We start from the raw sequence: 19239 nt of genomic DNA, 5'->3' as shown, positions 1-19239 counted from the left end.
GAAGTGAAATTTCATCTCTGATCAGGAAAATGAGCATATTGAAAACTTCCGATAAAATTGGAATGTTTATAAACGTAATACCAGTTTGATCGAACTTTCTAAATATAATGTTACATTTTACACCGTTTACTCGAGTCAAATCCGTTATATCGAAATAAATTGTAAATTATGCAATATACGCACGAGATACATACTGTCTGCTAAACATTCTGCTTAACTTTTCGAGGAATTTCATGAATTATTACTTCGAACGAGGCGTTTCTGGAGTAGCCTGCATACGAGAGTATAAGCGTTGCTTAAAAAAATTAGAAAATAAAAAAAGTCATACGTACGAGTACGTGACGTGCACCAACCTACGACTCTGTCATGGAATGTTCTGGTTTCATGATTAATCACGCAAATCTTTCTACAAACTATCGCTAATTTCAAATGCAATGCTCCCGCGAACGTTCCCATACTTTTCTATCACTTCGTTTTTCACACGTATCGAACACGAGCTCAACTTTGCGCGGCTAGCGTAAATACCGCTTCCGAGTTCACTGTTTTCGCACGACTCTCGCATTGCAATAAATACAAACACCCCGCCATTTATCAGTATATACGTTTCCACGCACGCCCGACTCACAGTCGTTACCCGCGAATACTCCATCGCGAAGTTTTCCCATGAAACAGACCAAAAAGTGTAGCACGATCGATCTGAGTGCAAGCTTCGCTTAGATATTGCGCGCACGATTTTTCCACGGCCGTTCCACTGCGAGAAGAACTTTTTTCTTTCTTCCTTAGTTTCGTTCTTCTCTTTGCTCTCCGACAAACTAGCGCTACAAAGGCGCACAGGGAGGAAGCACGATGGGAAGCCCGCGAGATGGAGGACAAACATGCCCCGTCGTACTTCGTGGCTGCCAACGGCGCCGCGCGTCTCGCTCGGTGAAATTAGCGGAGGACGTAAAGAGAGAGAGGGCCCGCCGGCATTAAAATAATGAGCTTCCGGTCTTGTCATTTCAGGTGGTGTCTTCGTCGTACTGCTGTGCGGCCTGGTACTCGCGATCTTGGTAGCGATCCTCGAGTTCTGCTGGAATTCCAAGAAGAACGCCCAGTCGGACAGGGTAAGCTGAACGAATCGCCGACAGGATGGTGTAGAATTTTACGCTTCAAGTGAACGTGCTGCATGAGTTGTACTTTCTCTTGGTCGCGCGAGGTCGTTTGGCCCTTGATACAAAATTAATTCTCACAGTTCCCGATATATCAACAGCTATTCCTGAGGATATTATTTATTTACTTCCTGTGTTCGTTTTAAATCAATTACGTCCACGCGTCTTCCGCGCGTTATGTATTGAATATTTTGGTAAATGACAAAATCCCCTAGAGAAACTATTCACGTAGAAAATATGGTGGTCAAAGATTAATTTTTTATTTTTGGATATATATATAAAATGTGACTGGTCACGTCACTGCGTGGACTAATTGCGTTTAACTGGTGTCAATGGAGCGTTCAATGTGTTATTTCGGTATTAGTGATGAATATCAATGAGGTGAAAAGGAGAATATCGATCTGCACTGAAAGTACTTCGAGTTGGTCTCATCCATTGAGTTGGTCAGCTATGAAACAGGTTGGTCCTAAGATGGTCTTGAATTATTTACAGTCTTTGATTTACTCTCTTTGATTTTATATATATATATATATATATATATATATATATATATATACAACAAAATCAAAGAGAGTACACGGTAAATAATTCATGACCATCTTAGGACGAATCTGTTCCATAGATGACCAACTCGAAGTACTTTCAGTGTAGACCGATATTCTTCTTCTCACCTCACCGATATTCATCACTAATATAACACATTGAACGCTCTATTGACACCAGTTAAACGCAATTAGTCCACTCAGTGACCAGTCACATTTCCGCGATTAGCGATTGGTAGGACAACGTTTGGACGAGCGACAAACGGCCTCGCGCCACGGAGAAATCAGCCTTGCATGCGTTCGATCTCGTATGATCGTCTTGTGTACTGTCTCTTGGTGTATGTTGTACCTGTTGTGCCGGCGGCCCTTGATGCGTCTTCGTCGATTACTCCTTGGACGGTAAACGCACACATGCACCTGCGCATCGACCGTTTATACCACACGACAGTCCCTCTGTGCGGAGATGGCCTCGGAATTGCGATTCGCCGTACGCTGTGGCTCCCGACAAAGGCCCGCTGCGAAATCGCGCAATTCCGCGGCCGCCGAGTTGTGCGGCCGCTGCAGCCCGCGATCCTCCAGGAGAAGAGCGCGTCTCTGCTCCTCCGCGGAACATGAGGAAACCACCTACATACCGAGCATCGAGATCCCGCGATTAAATGGTGTAAGTCTTGTCCCGCACGACGGGCTCGCGATCAGCCTCGATCGGCGTCTCCGAAGACAACGCTCTATTCTTGTTCTTTCTCGAAGAAGACTGTGAAAAAAATTAAAGGAGGATATGTAAAAGTCGTCGATTTTTGTCCCTAATTGGCAAGTGAAATGTGTATGTTTTTTTATAATTTTAAACTTAGAAATCTTAAAAATCTGGAAATTAACTATTTCAAGATTTAAAGATCAGAGTTTAAAATTCTAGAGTTTTTTTTTTTTTTAAGAAGGCGGGAAGATGTGTGTGAAGCGCGTGTATCTGGCTCTCGTTTTGTCTTATATTCTTCGAGTTTTCATAGATTTACTTATTTTTATATTCCAACTCTATCTCAACAAAATGTCATATATTTGATAGCTTTCGAGAGTTAAAACATAGCGTAAAAAAGATTATTATGTATCTCATTTCTATGGCATATTCGTGCTTATTTACCCTCTTTAAAATTTTTACATATGTTCCCATCATGTTTATGGAAAACCGATTACACCATGTGATTCTGCAGCTTAAAAACATATACATTTCACTTGCCGGTTGGGGGCAAAAATCGGCGACTTTTATATATCCTCCTTTCGTGCATTTGTAATCTCGTCTCTAACGTGCTAATTAAACTTGCAATATCGCTTTTTTATCATAGATCTCCCACTTTAGTGCTTCCTTTCTCTTTTTTTTGTCGTATTTCTTCTATCGAACGAATTGTCATACATATCTGTGGAGGAAAGTGCTGAAACAATTGCAAGAGATACAAACACGGCGGATTATAAGAGCTTTCCGAGGAGAGCCGATTGTTGGTCGCGGAACGATACTCGTTTCACGGTAATTCGACTCTACCGAGCAGAGCCAATTATGGGCTTAGAATTTCTCTGGCCCTTTGTGTTAACGAAAGTGTCCTCAAGTGTAGTATGCATGCGCTGCTATCAGTCGAACGTCCATATCGATATCGCCCGCTCGATTCACATTACCGTGCAGAGAGTATAGCTTCCATGAGGCCTAAATATGTTCCCCGCTACCATTTATACCGTAGGAAAGCTTGAAATCAGAGAAATCATGGGTGTGTACGAGGAATATCAGATCCTACATGTCACCTGACAAGGGAGTATTGCAAATGTCAATTTTCTTCAGAAACGGATCGCACCGTTACTGTGTATCTCCGTTTCTCTGTACATTGTTATGGCGATATGTACGTTTTGAGGTATATCGGCTGTGTGAGAATGTGAAGTTTCCCGGTGTGTCGGGTACGCATTACACAATGTGTATTCGTATTCTATTACAAGATGTTACTGATTATTGCACGTTCATATCCCGCTGTTATAGGACTGGCTGCAGTGTGTGTAACAGTTGTTGCAGGATCACAGCACACACATTTACAATTATAGTATATTATATAAACGTAAAACGTAATTGCATGTACAAACTTGTAACAATAAAGTGTGCGTTATATCCTGCGGCGCAATTTAGTGGAATTTCTATCAGGAATAGTTCAGCCGCGCGCGAGGTACAAACGTCAGGCGATATAAACACGCGAGCAGAGTTGATGCCTAATATATCTGTTACGTGTACTTCGTTGAACGTTGCAAGCCGATCGATGGTGTTATTCTTGAAAACTTGGATGGAATATATTACTTTCAGATACGATGTTATCTTTTGATGCAAACCTATCAGGGATATCCCGTACGAAAACTCGCAGGAGTACACTTTGACGTCCTCCCTATCCTGGAAAATAAAATAGCTACTTCGGGAGGCACGCGGCAAAATATTGTAGCGCCTAAACGGTCCGTCACCCTTGAAATTTTACGAGGAGGGTTCGTAATACGGAAGTGATTTTTTTCGGGCCGTGTCGCGCTTTTAGACGCCACCCTTTTTCTCTCTTGTTCGAAGTATAAGGTATTCTATCGAGTTCCCGAAGCGGAAAACGAAAAAGGGAGAAAAGAGAAAGAAAAAAAAAGAAAGAAGGGGAAAAAGGTTCAAGATGTGCTCTTACTATATGTCCTATGATATAATACACTTTTTTATGTCCTATGATATAATACACTTTTTTTCGTAATCGTAAAAACACAAAACCATTTTTTGTAAGAATACGTTTCCCTTAATAACCATGTCGGATCATTATTAGAATTCTTAGAGCAACAAAAGATAATATCGAATAGTGCTCAATATTCGTAACATGATTAAAATAGAAATTACTACTTTACACGAAAAAATTACATATCTTTTCTTAAAAAAAGATATGAATCTCATTGTTTTATAATGAAAAAATATATAAAACAGTTAATAGAAAAATCATTAAAATAAATTCACACATATCCAATCAAGAACCAGGCGCTCAATTTATCTGTCTCGTGAAATAGTGCCTAGATAGTGGAAACTAAGATGGGCAATGACTTTCATTAGTAGAGGCAACTTCGTGAAATGTCGACACGCTCCGGAGCAAATTCCCGCGTGACAAGAGCGATAACGTATCACTCCCTCTGTCTCTCTCTCTCTCTCTCCCTCTCTCTCTCACTCTCTCTTCCTCTCTCTCCCTTTATCTCTTTCCGCTCCGCCGTCGTGTCTCTTCATCTCGTCACGTACCACGTTCCGTTCTCCCGCTTAAAGTTTAATTACGATCATGTCGAGGTAAAATCAGTGACTCAATCAAATTCCATCGACAAATTCGCTCGAAAGTACGAGTATGTCTAAATCTAACTATTAACTCTGATTTCAGTGACTATCCTCGATATTCATTCCTCTCGGGACACTACGCCATCTATTTTCATCACGGAATTATCAACGAAACAGTCGTGATTAACTGCGCTCGCTATCCCGATCATTGTTGCTACTTCATATTTTGCTGCGTTTTCTCTCAGCGTGAAAAAAAATAATATCACAAAAAGCCAGCGTGTGCTGCACATTTCGCTCGCACAACCGCAAATCCGTGATGCGTTCGCGGAGCTGAACGTACTGTATTGTAATATAGTTTAATTACTTGACGGTAATTAACCAATACTCATTCACTACTTGTCGTTGATACACACGGTGAATAGCGACATTCGCATTGTCGGGAAAATGCAATTGCATTCGAGCGAAGACGGCGTTCTGAATCCCAATAAACCACATCGATCCCATTATTCCGTCTCTGCTAGTCCGTCTCGAATACACTCTGTTGCATTACCGCAACGGGGTGCTCTTTAAATCACTACTTTTATGCATATTTATAAGCACATTTATAAGTATAATAGCATATTTCTGTTTATTTGAAAAGAATTTATGTAGAATATACATTTACAGAACAACATGAAAAAATGTAAGAAATTCGAGTAACTCAATAACTTACTCTTGTACATTCGTACAATAATTCACAAATATAACAAATCAATTCTATTTATACAAGACCAAATTAGTTATTGATAATACATTAACTTTATAAATCGATTAACTTCCAAATTGGGATTAATTTAATTTCCTATTACATTCTTCATTTGCTAATGTCAATTTTAAATAAGTCTATTTGTGCTTCTTTACCTTTAACAACGTTACAATTAGTTACACTATAGATCATGCAGGTAAAATTGCGCTTTCATTGTTTATATGTTGGAATGTGTGCGGAATCGCTTTGTTCGTTTCGACGATGCAACAATCAAATCGCGGTATTAGTCAGCATTAGTCTTTGAGAACATACATACGATCAATGTACAGCTTATTTGCAGAGAAATGCTTTATTAACCGCATATCAGCTTCCGCTTTCATAATAATCCTTTAACCCGCAATATATCCGCGCGTATCTGCCGCACTCGTCTTGTCCCACTCTAAAAACGTGATCTGAAACCTATATCGGCACTGCTCTACTCCAGAATTGTGGGCAAAAAATATCTTCGTAGAGCACGTGCCGCTCATTTCAAATAGACAACTCTAAAGACGTAGTTATCAACACTATCGCGCCCCGGTGATAACCTTCTCCCGCCGATCTTTAATAACTTTTAACAACCTAACGCAACTTTTAATAACTTACCCGTGTCCGTTCTGCGTCGTCTCGGAATGACTCTCCTTTGGTCGCACCGATACAGCTAACACTCGCGCTTACTTTTCTCAGCAGGAGGGTGGTGCATTGTCGATGACGGAGATGAAGAAATCATTGAGCTTCGATCAAGTGGCGGCGTCCCATGGCGGGAACACCTAGCACAGGCCTCATCCTCATCTTCATCCCCAGCAGCAGCAACAACAACAACAATCACAACAGCAACAGCCACCGTGCAAAGTCACCCCCACGCACACGCGTCACACACACTGCCACTCACATTCACACATTCACAGCCATGCGCACAAACACCAAGCACCTCTGCTGAGACAGAGACGGGGCTCTTCGGACATCATCTTGGGTCAAGGTACGATAGTTTATCGATTACAAAACCGATAATTTCATCCTCTATTACGTTTGCTAAATTGAACAGTATCGGTTCACGGTTAAGCTCCCATTAATCCCGTTTCCGTAAGATCGAGAGATTACGGAAACCGTCGCGATAAATTTGTCGAAGTAGACAGATCGTCATTGATTTAATTTCTCAAAGATCATGCTTGGTGGAAATAACATTATTCTGTGACACAATATCAAAAAATTATCTTGAAAGTTCTATCGTCTTTTCTCATTATTGCGAATTTCTTTCTTTATCGTAAATACAATAAGAAAGTGTTTTAAGCACATCCAGAGAAGTTTAAATATTAATTATATAAAGATACTCGAGTCGAAATTTTAGCTCTACTTCTGACCTAAACATTTCTAACACCTGTATATTATAAAGGATCGATATATGTTCAATACACACAGAAACTAAAATTCTACAACACCTCTAAAACGCACAAAATGCCACTTGTAGATTTTAAAGAGTAAAATTTCGACTTGGTTATCAAGAGGAGCAAGAGAAAACCAAAGATTACAGATTGATAATCAATAGCTTCACTGCAAATATATCATTAATTGTGCCATATTAGGAGGTGACCATTCTGAGAGTATTCTCTGGAAATTCGATTGCGACCTAGCGGGTGAACCGGACGTAGTAATCTCTCCACCGCCCCCGCCGCCGCCACCCTCAGCAACGGTGTCGAGGACCACCACTCTTTGACCAATACTCGAGGAGGTGCCGACAGGTGTACCTGCTCAAAAGGAACTGTCCACGCAGGCCTCAGTAGTCATCAACGTGGTCGATCAGAAGGAGACCTGCTTATAACATATATAGTCGCCGGGGCGAGTTGGTAAACCGCAACGAGGGCCATCTTGCGCCGACGACGATGACGACGTGAAGCCGTCGATCGATATTGTATAAATGCTGAACAACTGGTCTCAATTAGAAGACGAAGACGCTGTAACAAGGATACGTACGTAGTGCTCCGCGTGATATATTCCCGTGACGCGTTTCCGTTCTTGTGCAGACGGAAATTACGACAGCATGGATCAAGTGGTATGACTAGTCCGACACTCGACGAATTCGGCGAGGCCGGCTTGCACGAACGACACGTACATGATTCCGCGTGTAAGTATTGATCGAACTGATGTCGACGCAAGAACGTACACTCTAATCGGGATAATGGAGACTATGTAGCTAGCCGTGTGTTGATAGAAGCGGTATGACCGAGTGATCCCCGAAGTCATCAAGGTATCAGGTAGACATTTGCCGATCCACGAAGACAACGGAATGTTATTCGGGGAGCGAAGCGGATGCCCTCTCTAACTGCCAGTGATCATATGTATGACTGGTCGGATCGGGATTAAATTGAAAAGTACCGGTGCGGAGATGTCACGGATCAATCGAGATAATAGACGCCACATAGAAAATGGAATTCCGCGCGCAACGCCAGATACGAACGGAAATCGTTTGAAATTTCCCGGGGCAATAGTGGAATTGAGTGGAAAGCACGCTTGCGTTCGAGTTGTCCAGACCGACCAAGACCGACCGCGGTGCCGCGACACGTGTCGGCGAGCCGACACTGGAGCCGAATTTTAAGTGAAACATATCGAAGCGGATTTAGAAACTCGGTGAAGCTTGTTAAAGATCGGTGAAGCTTGTTAAAGATCGGTCGTCACATATAGGATTGTCCTCCAGCCGCGTTGCGACCCGTACATCAGGGAGCTACATGCTGAAACGAACAACAACGGGTAATGAAACATCAAGTCATCTATTATCTATCACGAGGGCTTCACGCATATCTGTTGACTGATCGATACTGATATGTGACTACCTCACAGAGAGTATTCGCCATCACGATATGGTCGGCACACATACCCTACGGCAATGTTCTACGCGCAGTTCTATATGTGAACGCCGACATTAAGTCGAGATCGCTGACGTAGTCGCACGCGAACGCGATGACAAAGTCTATTGGAATGCAGTTTCCAGTGACAATAATTTCGGATCGCTATTTTGCTGCGACTGCAACCGTAATGCTCGCGAAACAAGTAAACCTAACAAAATCAATGTAAAATGTAATATTTTACTTCTTGCGAGTTCTCGATACCGATCGAAGTTGCGAGACAGACGGAACCAATAGACAAGTAAATGATTGTAGACTACGAACGGCTGAGTAGAGTTTTTACACGCGACGAGAGGTATAGTGCCAAATAATAAACAAAGATAAAAGAAGTATCGACGACTGTATCATATGACTCGGACCAAAATCGAATTAGTGATCACTGCCAGATTTAGCCTAAACAAATACCAAAGCGTCCAATCATTTCGACAGGCAGGGTTTAAAAGTCAACCTATGAACAGTAGATGCAGTAGATGCTTGTTATTATGAAAAATTGGTAGAATTAATAACTTAAGTTTACGCTGCAATATAAAGAATAATTTACAGCGAAATTTCCAGCTTAAGAAAAGAGTTCTTAATTCCTCGTCGGGAAGATTCTTTAATGTTTGATCAGGAGAGCAAGGAACGTAAAGTTCAAACCGCAACCGGATAAAAGAAGTAACGTTGTACAAATTTTCATTGAAATAGCATAATATAGATATATGAAAGTACTTATATTGTTGAAAGTTTTTTTGCTCAGATATTTTCATGTCCAAACTCTGCAATAAATTCAAATATAACATTGTCTTCCTCCACTCATCAAATGTCCCAACAATTAGCGATTTGATGAAAGCAATGTCCTCTGAAGGAAATATTCCATAATTTGCAACTGAGAAATCAGTCAGAAATTGAGTCGTAAGATACCTCGAACGATAATGGGAGAAGGACACGATCACCTGATGGCGTTGTATTATATGCAAGATGGTACACTAATTGTTGAAAAGTGATTTATAAATCTTTTGTATAAATGTATGTGTGATTTATAAATGCACTTGAAACATAAATATATATGTAAAAATATGTATATGTATGTATACGTCAGCGTATGTACATATTATACGTACATAAATTGTATGCGTGCGGCACAGAGGACAAAGTCCGCGCGAAGTGCGAACGTGCCAAACGACTTAGTCATATTTTGACACGATCGAATAGTTTATTATCACTGATGTACGTACAGCGAGTGTTTTTCACGAGGAGAAAGAGAAAGGTAGGGATAAGCCGATTAACCTGTTCGACAGTTTTTAGCTATACACCCCGCGGCGTTTCGTAATGTGAATATATTATTATACGCGTATACCGCTGTTTGTTGAGAAGATTACGTCATGCAGTAAATTTATTAATGCGTTATTAGCTGTTGGACAATGTGAAAGTAAGTGTATAAGTACGTGTACATGCAAATATTTATCGACGAAACTTTCGTTCCAAAAAGAATAAAAAAAAAAAAGAAGAAACAGAGAACAAATAAAAAAAAGAAACGAGGTAAAGAAATAACGGGAATTATACGCGCTCGAAAACGAGCAGTTCCATACTGCCACTGTGTGCGATAAGCCGATACGCGATACGTTTTTAATTCGGTACATTTACCAATTTTACTGTAACGCGTATTTCTCGTATTGTGCCAATAATAATACAATTAAAATACGAATATTACCTCGCGCGAGTCGTACAGATCATTTACGTGACCCGTTGCAGAATTTATCGGCGAGTACGACAACTCTTTATGTCTATGTCTGCACGTGCGATACATAAGTTTTCCAGTCGAGCAAAGCCAATATCATAAGCATATGCGAGAGAGACGGGGTTACTTCCAGTGCGCGGGGAAATCTTTCTGCAGACTTTACACTTTTGTGCGCGCGTCTTTCGATACTCCTAAGAGCGATCGATTGTGTTACGATACATTATGTCGTGTAACATTATATTTCTTTATTGCGCCGAAACCGAAAAATTGATTTCAAACAGCTCAAACTGGACAGTGAGGCTATGGTAACTCGTCGGTGTGCTGATAATCAAAGGCTACCTGTACGAAAAGTGTCTATGAATGTCTATAAGCAACACACGAGAACGACAAATATCTGGATACTTTCTCTACATCGAAATAAAAGATTTGAGTACCTACTGTACAGTATTTAATATTGCAGGGAATAAACATTTTCGATGCTCATAAAAAAAACAACTTGTACATGCTTAACATACTTTTATCAGTATATAATGATCAGTAGTATGATAAAAGACGTACATGATTTTATTAAAAGAATACACTTCCATCTTCTCCCATATTAAATTAATTTAAGGAAGGGAAAATAGGAAAATGTGAAGTAATAGTTGGACTTTTAAAAAATAATTTTGGAAATTAATTTTGTGAGACGTGAAATTGCGAGGCATATATATAGAAATATAATCGGAGAATTTTCTTTCAAAATTTCAGAATAAAGTTAGAAAATAGAGTTGTGCAATTAATATATTTTATAATTTCCATACACACACAAACACATACTTCATTTTTTCATATTATGTTTTAATAATGCTTATTTCACTCTCGTGTGAACTTGTGACTCTCCGCATAACGTTCTACTTCACCATTCGGTAATATTATCTGTCTTCTCAGTTCTTTTATAAGTGGCGAACGATCAATCTTTCGTTTCATGAAAGAATGTTCGCTTCCTGCGACTGCATGCACGGCTCCGCAGTTATATTTTTCTATCACGGAAATTTCTGTGTTAGCATAGCACTTCATATAAAAGATGAAAAGTCAATATGACGTTACATCAATCATAATTAAATTCTTTACAAATATTTCCAAGCATTCGTAACTTCAATCGTTTACTCAAAATCGTCATCATTTTATTTATGTCAATTTATATTTATTATGTACTCAAATTTTTAACAAATCTATTGGCAGGTTATCTCGATGACGTGTTTAATCGATTTCAACAACCTACGCTGCGGAAAGCGATTGTATTCGATGGATTTTGAGAAAATTGTTTTATCACAAATCTACGATCGTATATAATCCGATATCCGTGAAACAAAGCAGATAAAATAGTTTCTCGATGATTGGACGGCTGCACAGCTCTCAAATTTGAGTAGCGATAATATCAAATATTGAAAGCTTTAATGTTTAGTTCGACGAATTAACAACTTTATATGTATCTTTCAACACTTTTCAATTTCTACTTAATAAATTTTACATCTAAGTTAATAAATTATTATTAACCTCCATATTCGTAAATTATGTATTTGTAATGTTAGCTGATATGCTAATTATTTAAAAAGACTATTTGAGATAAAAACTAATTAACTTATACATTTGGCGATTATATTTGAAATTCGTAATTGTATTATATATTCGTAATTATCACACTGTTATTTTGCACTGATATCATAGATATCGGATACTATTGCAGAAATGTCATACCTTTAATCGCGCGTCTCTATCGCTTGCATTTTATTCTATCAAAATGAAGCAGCGTCAAATTGTTGAAAAAAGACTAAATCGTCATCTCGAAGTGGGCGAGTTACAGCCGCGCTATATTGAAAATTGCATTCGTTTAGTCGTGTCGCTTCAAAGAGAGTACGTTAAAATCCAGGTCATTTCACGACATTTGAGACCGAGAGAAAAATGAGGGGAAGGTACATGGAACGCAATCATCCCCAGTGCAAAGCTCTGATAGCTTTCAGGAGCGGCTAACCATTAACACGTACATACGGTGCCACGCTGCCTACCTTGAAATATTCCTCACTGTTTGAAATGTCCTCATCCTGAAAACAAGATCGGTAAATAAAAGTCCATATCATCGATAAAGCACATCTCGAGAAATTATTGGATTTATTATATCCGTTGTTCTCTCCTCTTGTCGAAATTATATTTTCCTATTTCTAATCTTTATTTCCAGCTGCACTGTTAAATATTGGAGGGTCAAATTTAAACAAATTTCTTGAGTTAAATAATATTTAGTTATTTTCAACTATCATATGTGTCAAAATTTACTATTTTAACACAAAACATGTGTTTAAAAAAACAATTACATCTAATCAACCCATTTAAAACAATATTAAGTCATTTTTTACTAAGACAAAGGTTACATTAACGTGCACATAATAAAAAATAAACTAAATTGTAGTTAAATTTAATACATTTCTTAAGTTAAATTATTTAACTCCATTACATTAGTTAAATTAACGACATATTTAGTAAGAGCAGTGGCGACTTATAGGAATGGTTAAAAATAACTCAAATTGAGTATAATTTGACACACAGTGCGTCGGGGCTATTATACTGATGTTTAGATAGCACTTTTAAATTTCTGTTGTACATCGAAATTACATTTAAAGTAGCACTAGAATAAATGAACGAATTGAATAATACTAAGGCAAGACTTGAGAAACGGAAAAATTTTTCAATATTGCTTAACGAGACCCTGGAACAAACGACCCTTTCGTCTCGTCGCCTTTTCCTTTCTCTTTCCTTTCTTATTTTTTTTTGTCTAGTGCCGAAACCAATTGAGAGATCCATTAATATCTCAATGCCTTAAAGCAGATGTCGCCAACAGCTCGTTGTTTTTCTTCACTTCCTCTGTCACGTTCCTCTTCGCCGTTTAATCGATCCCTTAGCAAATTACAAGCGATAAAAACGAGCTTCACTGCAACTCATTCTCTTGCAACGGCAAAACTGAGACGAAACTATATATTATTAGGAGAGGTATAAAACTCTGTCTCGTGACATTATTGCTTTTTTGGATTAGAACATCCCAATAATTCTTTATTTAATGAAGTGCACATTATTGCGTTTGATTCATGTTTAACATCAATTGTCAATTAAACGATCTATTGTACAAACAATAATGGAATAATTAATAAAAACTATCAACTGGAATTTTTCTTAAAATCATCACCAGTTTGTGGTGACTAACTGTCAATGTGTTCGAGTCTATTTCTCCGCAAGTTCTATGTGATCAATTACGTACCTATATGTTTTCTCTCACGCGTAAAAATAACGATGTACAGTGAAACGATAGGAAATCGCGAATAACGGACAAGCTACAAATGGATGATGCGATACAGTTTTCCTACAAAGTAAATTTAACTTTTGATTGTCATACGGAAGATATGTCCATTATTTTTTACAAGTAAATCTACGCCAGTAATTTATCCCCATCTATCTGGCGCGCAGTGTCCCTTTGCACATATATACGTACAAATGCGCCCGTATTTTTATATAATAGAGCCAATTTTCCACGTAATATTCATGCTGTTCGTCCCTTCGATGAGATTGAACAAGGATGTGCAACTATGTGCAGGTAAAGACCCATGTTTCGTCGATTGCAGAACGAAATAAGGACCGATGATCTCGTTAGTAGTAAGTTTACTTAACGAAGTTTCACCATAATTAACGACATAATTCTGTGTATAAGATACTCTGTAATGAAATGTTTGCAATTCAGTCATTTGTTTTTACAATCGTGTTAAATTGAAAAGATTAAATAATCGTGCATATATATTCCGTGGTTTTCTTCTATACAGGGTGACACCGAACTTCGGTACCGTATTCTACTCTTCCTAAGAATGAAAAAAGGTCATATAAACATAGTTCCGGAAACTCATCCTTTTCGAGATATAAATTGGTAGAGGAGGACCAATTGCCTGGCCTGCACGCTCCCCTGACTTAACTTCTTTAGATTTTTATTTGTGAGGACATCTTAAAAATTTAATTTATGATAATACTATTGACAGTCTGGAAACACTCAAAAACCAGATTATTGCCGCATTTGATAAAATTCGGAATACACCAGAAATTTTTTAACGTCTTCGATAGTCTCTGCAACATCGATGTGAAGAGTGTATTGTTACAGAAGGAAATCATTTCCAGCAATTTCTCTAAGTAAGCTTTAAACATTCCTACAATACTCAATTATAAACAAAAAAAATACTTATATCTCAAAAAGGACGAGTTTCCGGACCTATGTTTATATGACCCTTTTTCATCCTTAGGAAGAGTAGAATACGATACCGAAGTTTGGCCACCTTGTTCGGTGTCACCCTGTATATGTATATATAAATGAAAAGATTCAAAGGTAATCAATGAACTGTTGACACGGGAATACAACGTGATTTTTTATCGAATACAGTGTTAAAATTATAAAATTATAAAATTCAATGATCGTTTCAATTTTTCAAAATACTTATTAAAGAAAAAAACAGAGAATTCATAGCGATATTGTTTATATGTCTCGCTATTTTGCATCGAATATATATACTAAAACGTGCCGAATATCACATTTGTTACTGCTGCACAACCGGGAGAACTCCATTCGATTTTCAATTAACGAGAAAATGACACGGAAGTTCCGATAACGTAGGTAGTACTAGTCTATTTTTTCTTTTTTATTATTTTCCGCTTTACGATGTTGCAGGTGCTCAATCAAATTGATTGCCTTTTTTTATTTATTAATAATTACACCGCTTAACGATACCAGATCTGCTCGGTATTGACGAAATTTATGAGCATGCCAGGAATTTCCCGAGGGAATGTGAGCCAGTTTGGATATCGATTGACAAACACAACCTCTTATTAACCGTCCCGCCTCGACATCTGATCGAAAAGCTTTCGTTGACAGGTCCATTGGCAGAGGCCCACGGCCTAGATAGATAAATCGTGCGAATTCTATTCCGTTGATTGATAGAGCTTGCATCTATCATGACGTAGTTTGTCGATGATGATGAGAAATTCCGTAATTCTCTACCAATACATACGTGTGTGCAAATGCAACGGCTTACTCAAGTTATTGTATTACTTAATATGCCATATGTCTCATGAATTTGCGAAAATACGTGGATCTGATACACGTAGATATACGTATCAATTTTAAGTTTCATCATAAATTTATATTCACGTTCCGTGTATTTATGAGTGATAAAACATTTGCTGAAAATAAAAACAAGATTCAACGTATGGACATTAAAAATTGACTGTGCACGTTACTATCTCGATAAAGAAACAACATGACAAATTTTCAAATAAGTTATTTTGTAAAAGATACATTTATAAAGTTCTTTACAACCGCAATTTAATGTGATTATTAATAATTATTGTCACATAATATTTTATTATATTAATATAAAAGAATATTATTTGGAATATAATAAGTTATTAATATCATTCAAGTTCAACATCTCGCAAAGAGAAATCAAATATATGATTTGAGAAAATAAATCACGAAATGTGACATAAATAATGATTACATTAAATATCGTTTTTTATGATACATAAAAATAAGTCAGTTAATTAGACATTTGTAACATAATAGTGAAATGAATTTCCTGCAAGAAATATATATGTGTACACGCGATGTACGTTTTCTAATGCGTTCAGTATTTATGAAAAGAGCCGATAAAAACACATATTTTTCAATTTTTATAAGACCAGACTCACAATTTTCAAATGTATACTTGTCTTAATTTGACATGTTGATTAATTTAACACGTCTCTAATATTGTGAGATTATAAACACTTAATCGTTTACAAGGTGGAGAACGCAATCCCTATTAATTCCGCATTCTTTTAAGGTTGCGTCTACACGTTCCAGCTTCTTAGGCGAATATCTGTAAGCAGTTATATCAACTATGAAGAGAGCATTGTGTGTATAAGTGTGTGATGCTGAAAGTACAAATATAAATACAGAAAATCAAATATACTATTCTTTACCCGCTCAATAGTACTTTATATCCTTTATATCCTGACGCTTTCATAGCTTTATCAAGTAATTCGTATAGTTTCGTCACCGATTCGTCAATGGAAACATGTACTAAGTATACAGTGCTACCGGTCAATGATCTAATTTTTAATCTCAACTCGCCAGGTTTTCTAGTCGCCTCGTTGATCTGATGCAATAACGGAGGCTAAAACAGTAAAGTTCAAAGAAATCGTGTATCATATTTTTGACAAAATACAATTTGTCTGAGTTTCCGCGATTGTTAGTCAGTTATATTCCTCACCGAACTTCTCGCGTATGTAGCCGATTTCGTGACACGAGGACATTTCGTCATGGATGATTCAACAATTAGTTTGGCGATATTCAGTTCACCGGTTTTATTGATCTCCGCTGTGCTCAATGCTTTTGTCTGTAATGACTGCATACTAACAATTCGTCCAGATAAACTAGCAGATCTCGGACGTGGTCGGAGACGATTCCCAATAGATTTTGATATACTGCAAAAAACTATCTTGAGTAGATAAATAATATTATGATTTATAATATACGTCTGTCATTTTCCATTTTCTACTTTCATGATGAATAAGAAAAAGTTGTATATAAAATTGTACATTAAAATAGTATTACAGTTAAAACCGCCGTATAAAGATAAACATTCAGTAAAGTTTATTAAAAAATAAATATCCGTATATATATATATATATATATATATATATATATACATATAGATATATATATATATATATATATATATATATATACATATAGATATATATATATATATATATATATATATATATACATATAGATATATATATATATATATATATATATATATATACATATAGATATATATATATATATATATATATATATATATACATATAGATATATATATATATATATATATATATATATATACATATAGATATATATATATATATATATATATATATATATACATATAGATATATATATATATATATATATATATATATATACATATAGATATATATATATATATATATATATATATATATACATATAGATATATATATATATATATATATATATATATATACATATAGATATATATATATATATATATATATATATATATACATATAGATATATATATATATATATATATATATATATATACATATAGATATATATATATATATATATATATATATATATACATATAGATATATATATATATATATATATATATATATATACATATAGATATATATATATATATATATATATATATATATACATATAGATATATATATATATATATATATATATATATATATATACATATAGATATATCAATAGATATTTCATAGAAATAATGTTTCTTCAAGTTTCTCACTAAAAGTAATGAGTATGAAACTTATGTATTACTTGGAAGAGAATTTAGTCGATGATCTGTCGGTGGAGCTGTGGCATCTTGTCCTACTATTGCTTAAAGACCTCGAAACGTCTCTCGACTTTGATAAATGTTCTCTCGACGATATACCACATTCAATCTTCTTCGTAGATAATTCTCCCTTTTTCAGAGTTTCAATACGTATAATCGTATTTCGAAATACGTATTTCAAAAAGGGCAAGTATCAGTAGCTAAAATAAATTTTATACAAATTTGAAAATCGACAAGAGCTTTACCTTCCTTCGTCGACTCCTTCGTACTAATTCAGCGTTAATGTGTGACTGAATGTGAGAATCGGAGCAAACGTTGTTGTGCGAAGCCAAAATATGCGATCTCAGAGAGGGTAAATTGACAGATGATACTTCTAAAGACTCTTTGGATTTCGAAAAACTATAAAATAAATATAAGGGATATGTTATATATAAATAAATAAATATATATATATATATATATATATAAATTTACATATAATCAAGAATTACTCTTTACATATACACAATTATATATACTGAAAAATGAGGGAATTTTTTCAGTACTTCAATTTATACCAAAATGCAATCTTTCCTCTACTTGAATATTTATTGATTCTGTTATAAAACGTGCGATAATACCGGTTTGTTGGGAGTGATAAAAGTGGTATGTTTTGCGAATCGCAAACGTTATCTTTCGATAAAGGGTCGACATAATTGGATCTTTGGGAGATATTATTGCGTGCGTTCGTCGATAACGAGTTATCTACTGGTGATTGCTTGCCCAATCGATACCCTTGTCCAGGAAAGCCAGCTGAGTCGGCTACGTATAATTCTGTTCTGTGATCTTCTATCTACAAGGGTAAGTCAAAATGTAAAGCGTGTCTGAAAGCGAGTTACAAAGATATCTTCAGTAAAATGAAAGTTGCGAAACTGTAAGACGGTCAATCAAATTTCCTTTGAAAAAGAATCGACTTTGATACTGATCAAAGAATCCAAAAAAGAAAGGAAAAGTGCAAGAATCAAAGAATCTTTCATATATCTTAGAATTATATTTGACGATTTACCATAAAGGGAACTCCGTCAGGATATTCTTGTTGCAATTCAGATGGAAAATAGCCATCCAAAATATCACGAATAAACGCACTTGTTGCCGGATCGTTATAAGAACGTAACGAACCATCTTGGACGGTCATACCATTTTTGTAAAATTTGAGTGCCATGCAGGTAGAGGTCTTCAGTTAAAATATATAAAGAAAATGCCAATTGACAATTATTAGTAAAAGAAGTTACTAATTAGTAAATATTTCAGCAAAACTATAACTACACATACATAATTTATATATATATATATATATATATATATATATATATATATATATATATATATATATATATATATATATATATATATA

At 36.2% G+C, this 19239-nt stretch overlaps 3 protein-coding genes across 4 annotated transcripts in view; 2 read left to right on the top strand and 1 right to left on the bottom strand.

The window, feature by feature from the left end:
* LOC116851561 (glutamate receptor ionotropic, kainate 2-like) overlaps positions 1 to 6589 on the top strand; it is a 78419-nt gene extending 71830 nt beyond the window's left edge. The window contains exons 13-14 of the mRNA XM_032831109.1: positions 1003 to 1103; positions 6457 to 6589. Of these exons, the coding sequence (XP_032687000.1) occupies positions 1003 to 1103; positions 6457 to 6543 (188 nt within the window). The 3' untranslated portion in view covers positions 6544 to 6589. The remainder of the gene's footprint in view (positions 1 to 1002; positions 1104 to 6456) is intronic.
* On the top strand, positions 6544 to 12014 carry LOC116851565 (AT-rich binding protein-like; the record flags this gene model as incomplete). Its single annotated transcript, XM_032831114.1, has 2 exons — positions 6544 to 6748; positions 7353 to 12014. Coding segments are annotated over 2 exons (336 nt in total), but the record flags the coding sequence as incomplete, so codon positions are not given.
* Positions 12015 to 15970: 3956 nt separating this feature from the next.
* Positions 15971 to 19239, bottom strand: part of LOC116851571 — a 5573-nt gene continuing 2304 nt past the window's right edge. For both annotated transcript variants that reach the window (XM_032831120.1, XM_032831119.1), the window contains exons 8-14: positions 18892 to 19059; positions 18467 to 18678; positions 18092 to 18245; positions 17831 to 17976; positions 16701 to 16914; positions 16411 to 16604; positions 15971 to 16307 (exon numbers count right to left, since the gene is read on the bottom strand). In XM_032831120.1, coding sequence (XP_032687011.1) covers positions 16217 to 16307; positions 16411 to 16604; positions 16701 to 16914; positions 17831 to 17976; positions 18092 to 18245; positions 18467 to 18678; positions 18892 to 19059 — 1179 coding nt within the window. In that variant the 3' untranslated portion in view covers positions 15971 to 16216. The remainder of the gene's footprint in view (positions 16308 to 16410; positions 16605 to 16700; positions 16915 to 17830; positions 17977 to 18091; positions 18246 to 18466; positions 18679 to 18891; positions 19060 to 19239) is intronic.

Source organism: Odontomachus brunneus, unplaced genomic scaffold, assembly GCF_010583005.1.
Source record: "Odontomachus brunneus isolate Ranch 3 - 2012 unplaced genomic scaffold, Obru_v1 Obru_scaffold_178, whole genome shotgun sequence".
Taxonomy (NCBI): Eukaryota; Metazoa; Arthropoda; class Insecta; order Hymenoptera; family Formicidae; genus Odontomachus; species Odontomachus brunneus.
The sequence above is the reverse complement of the archived record's forward strand: the minus strand, read 5'-3'. Positions and strand labels throughout refer to the sequence as shown.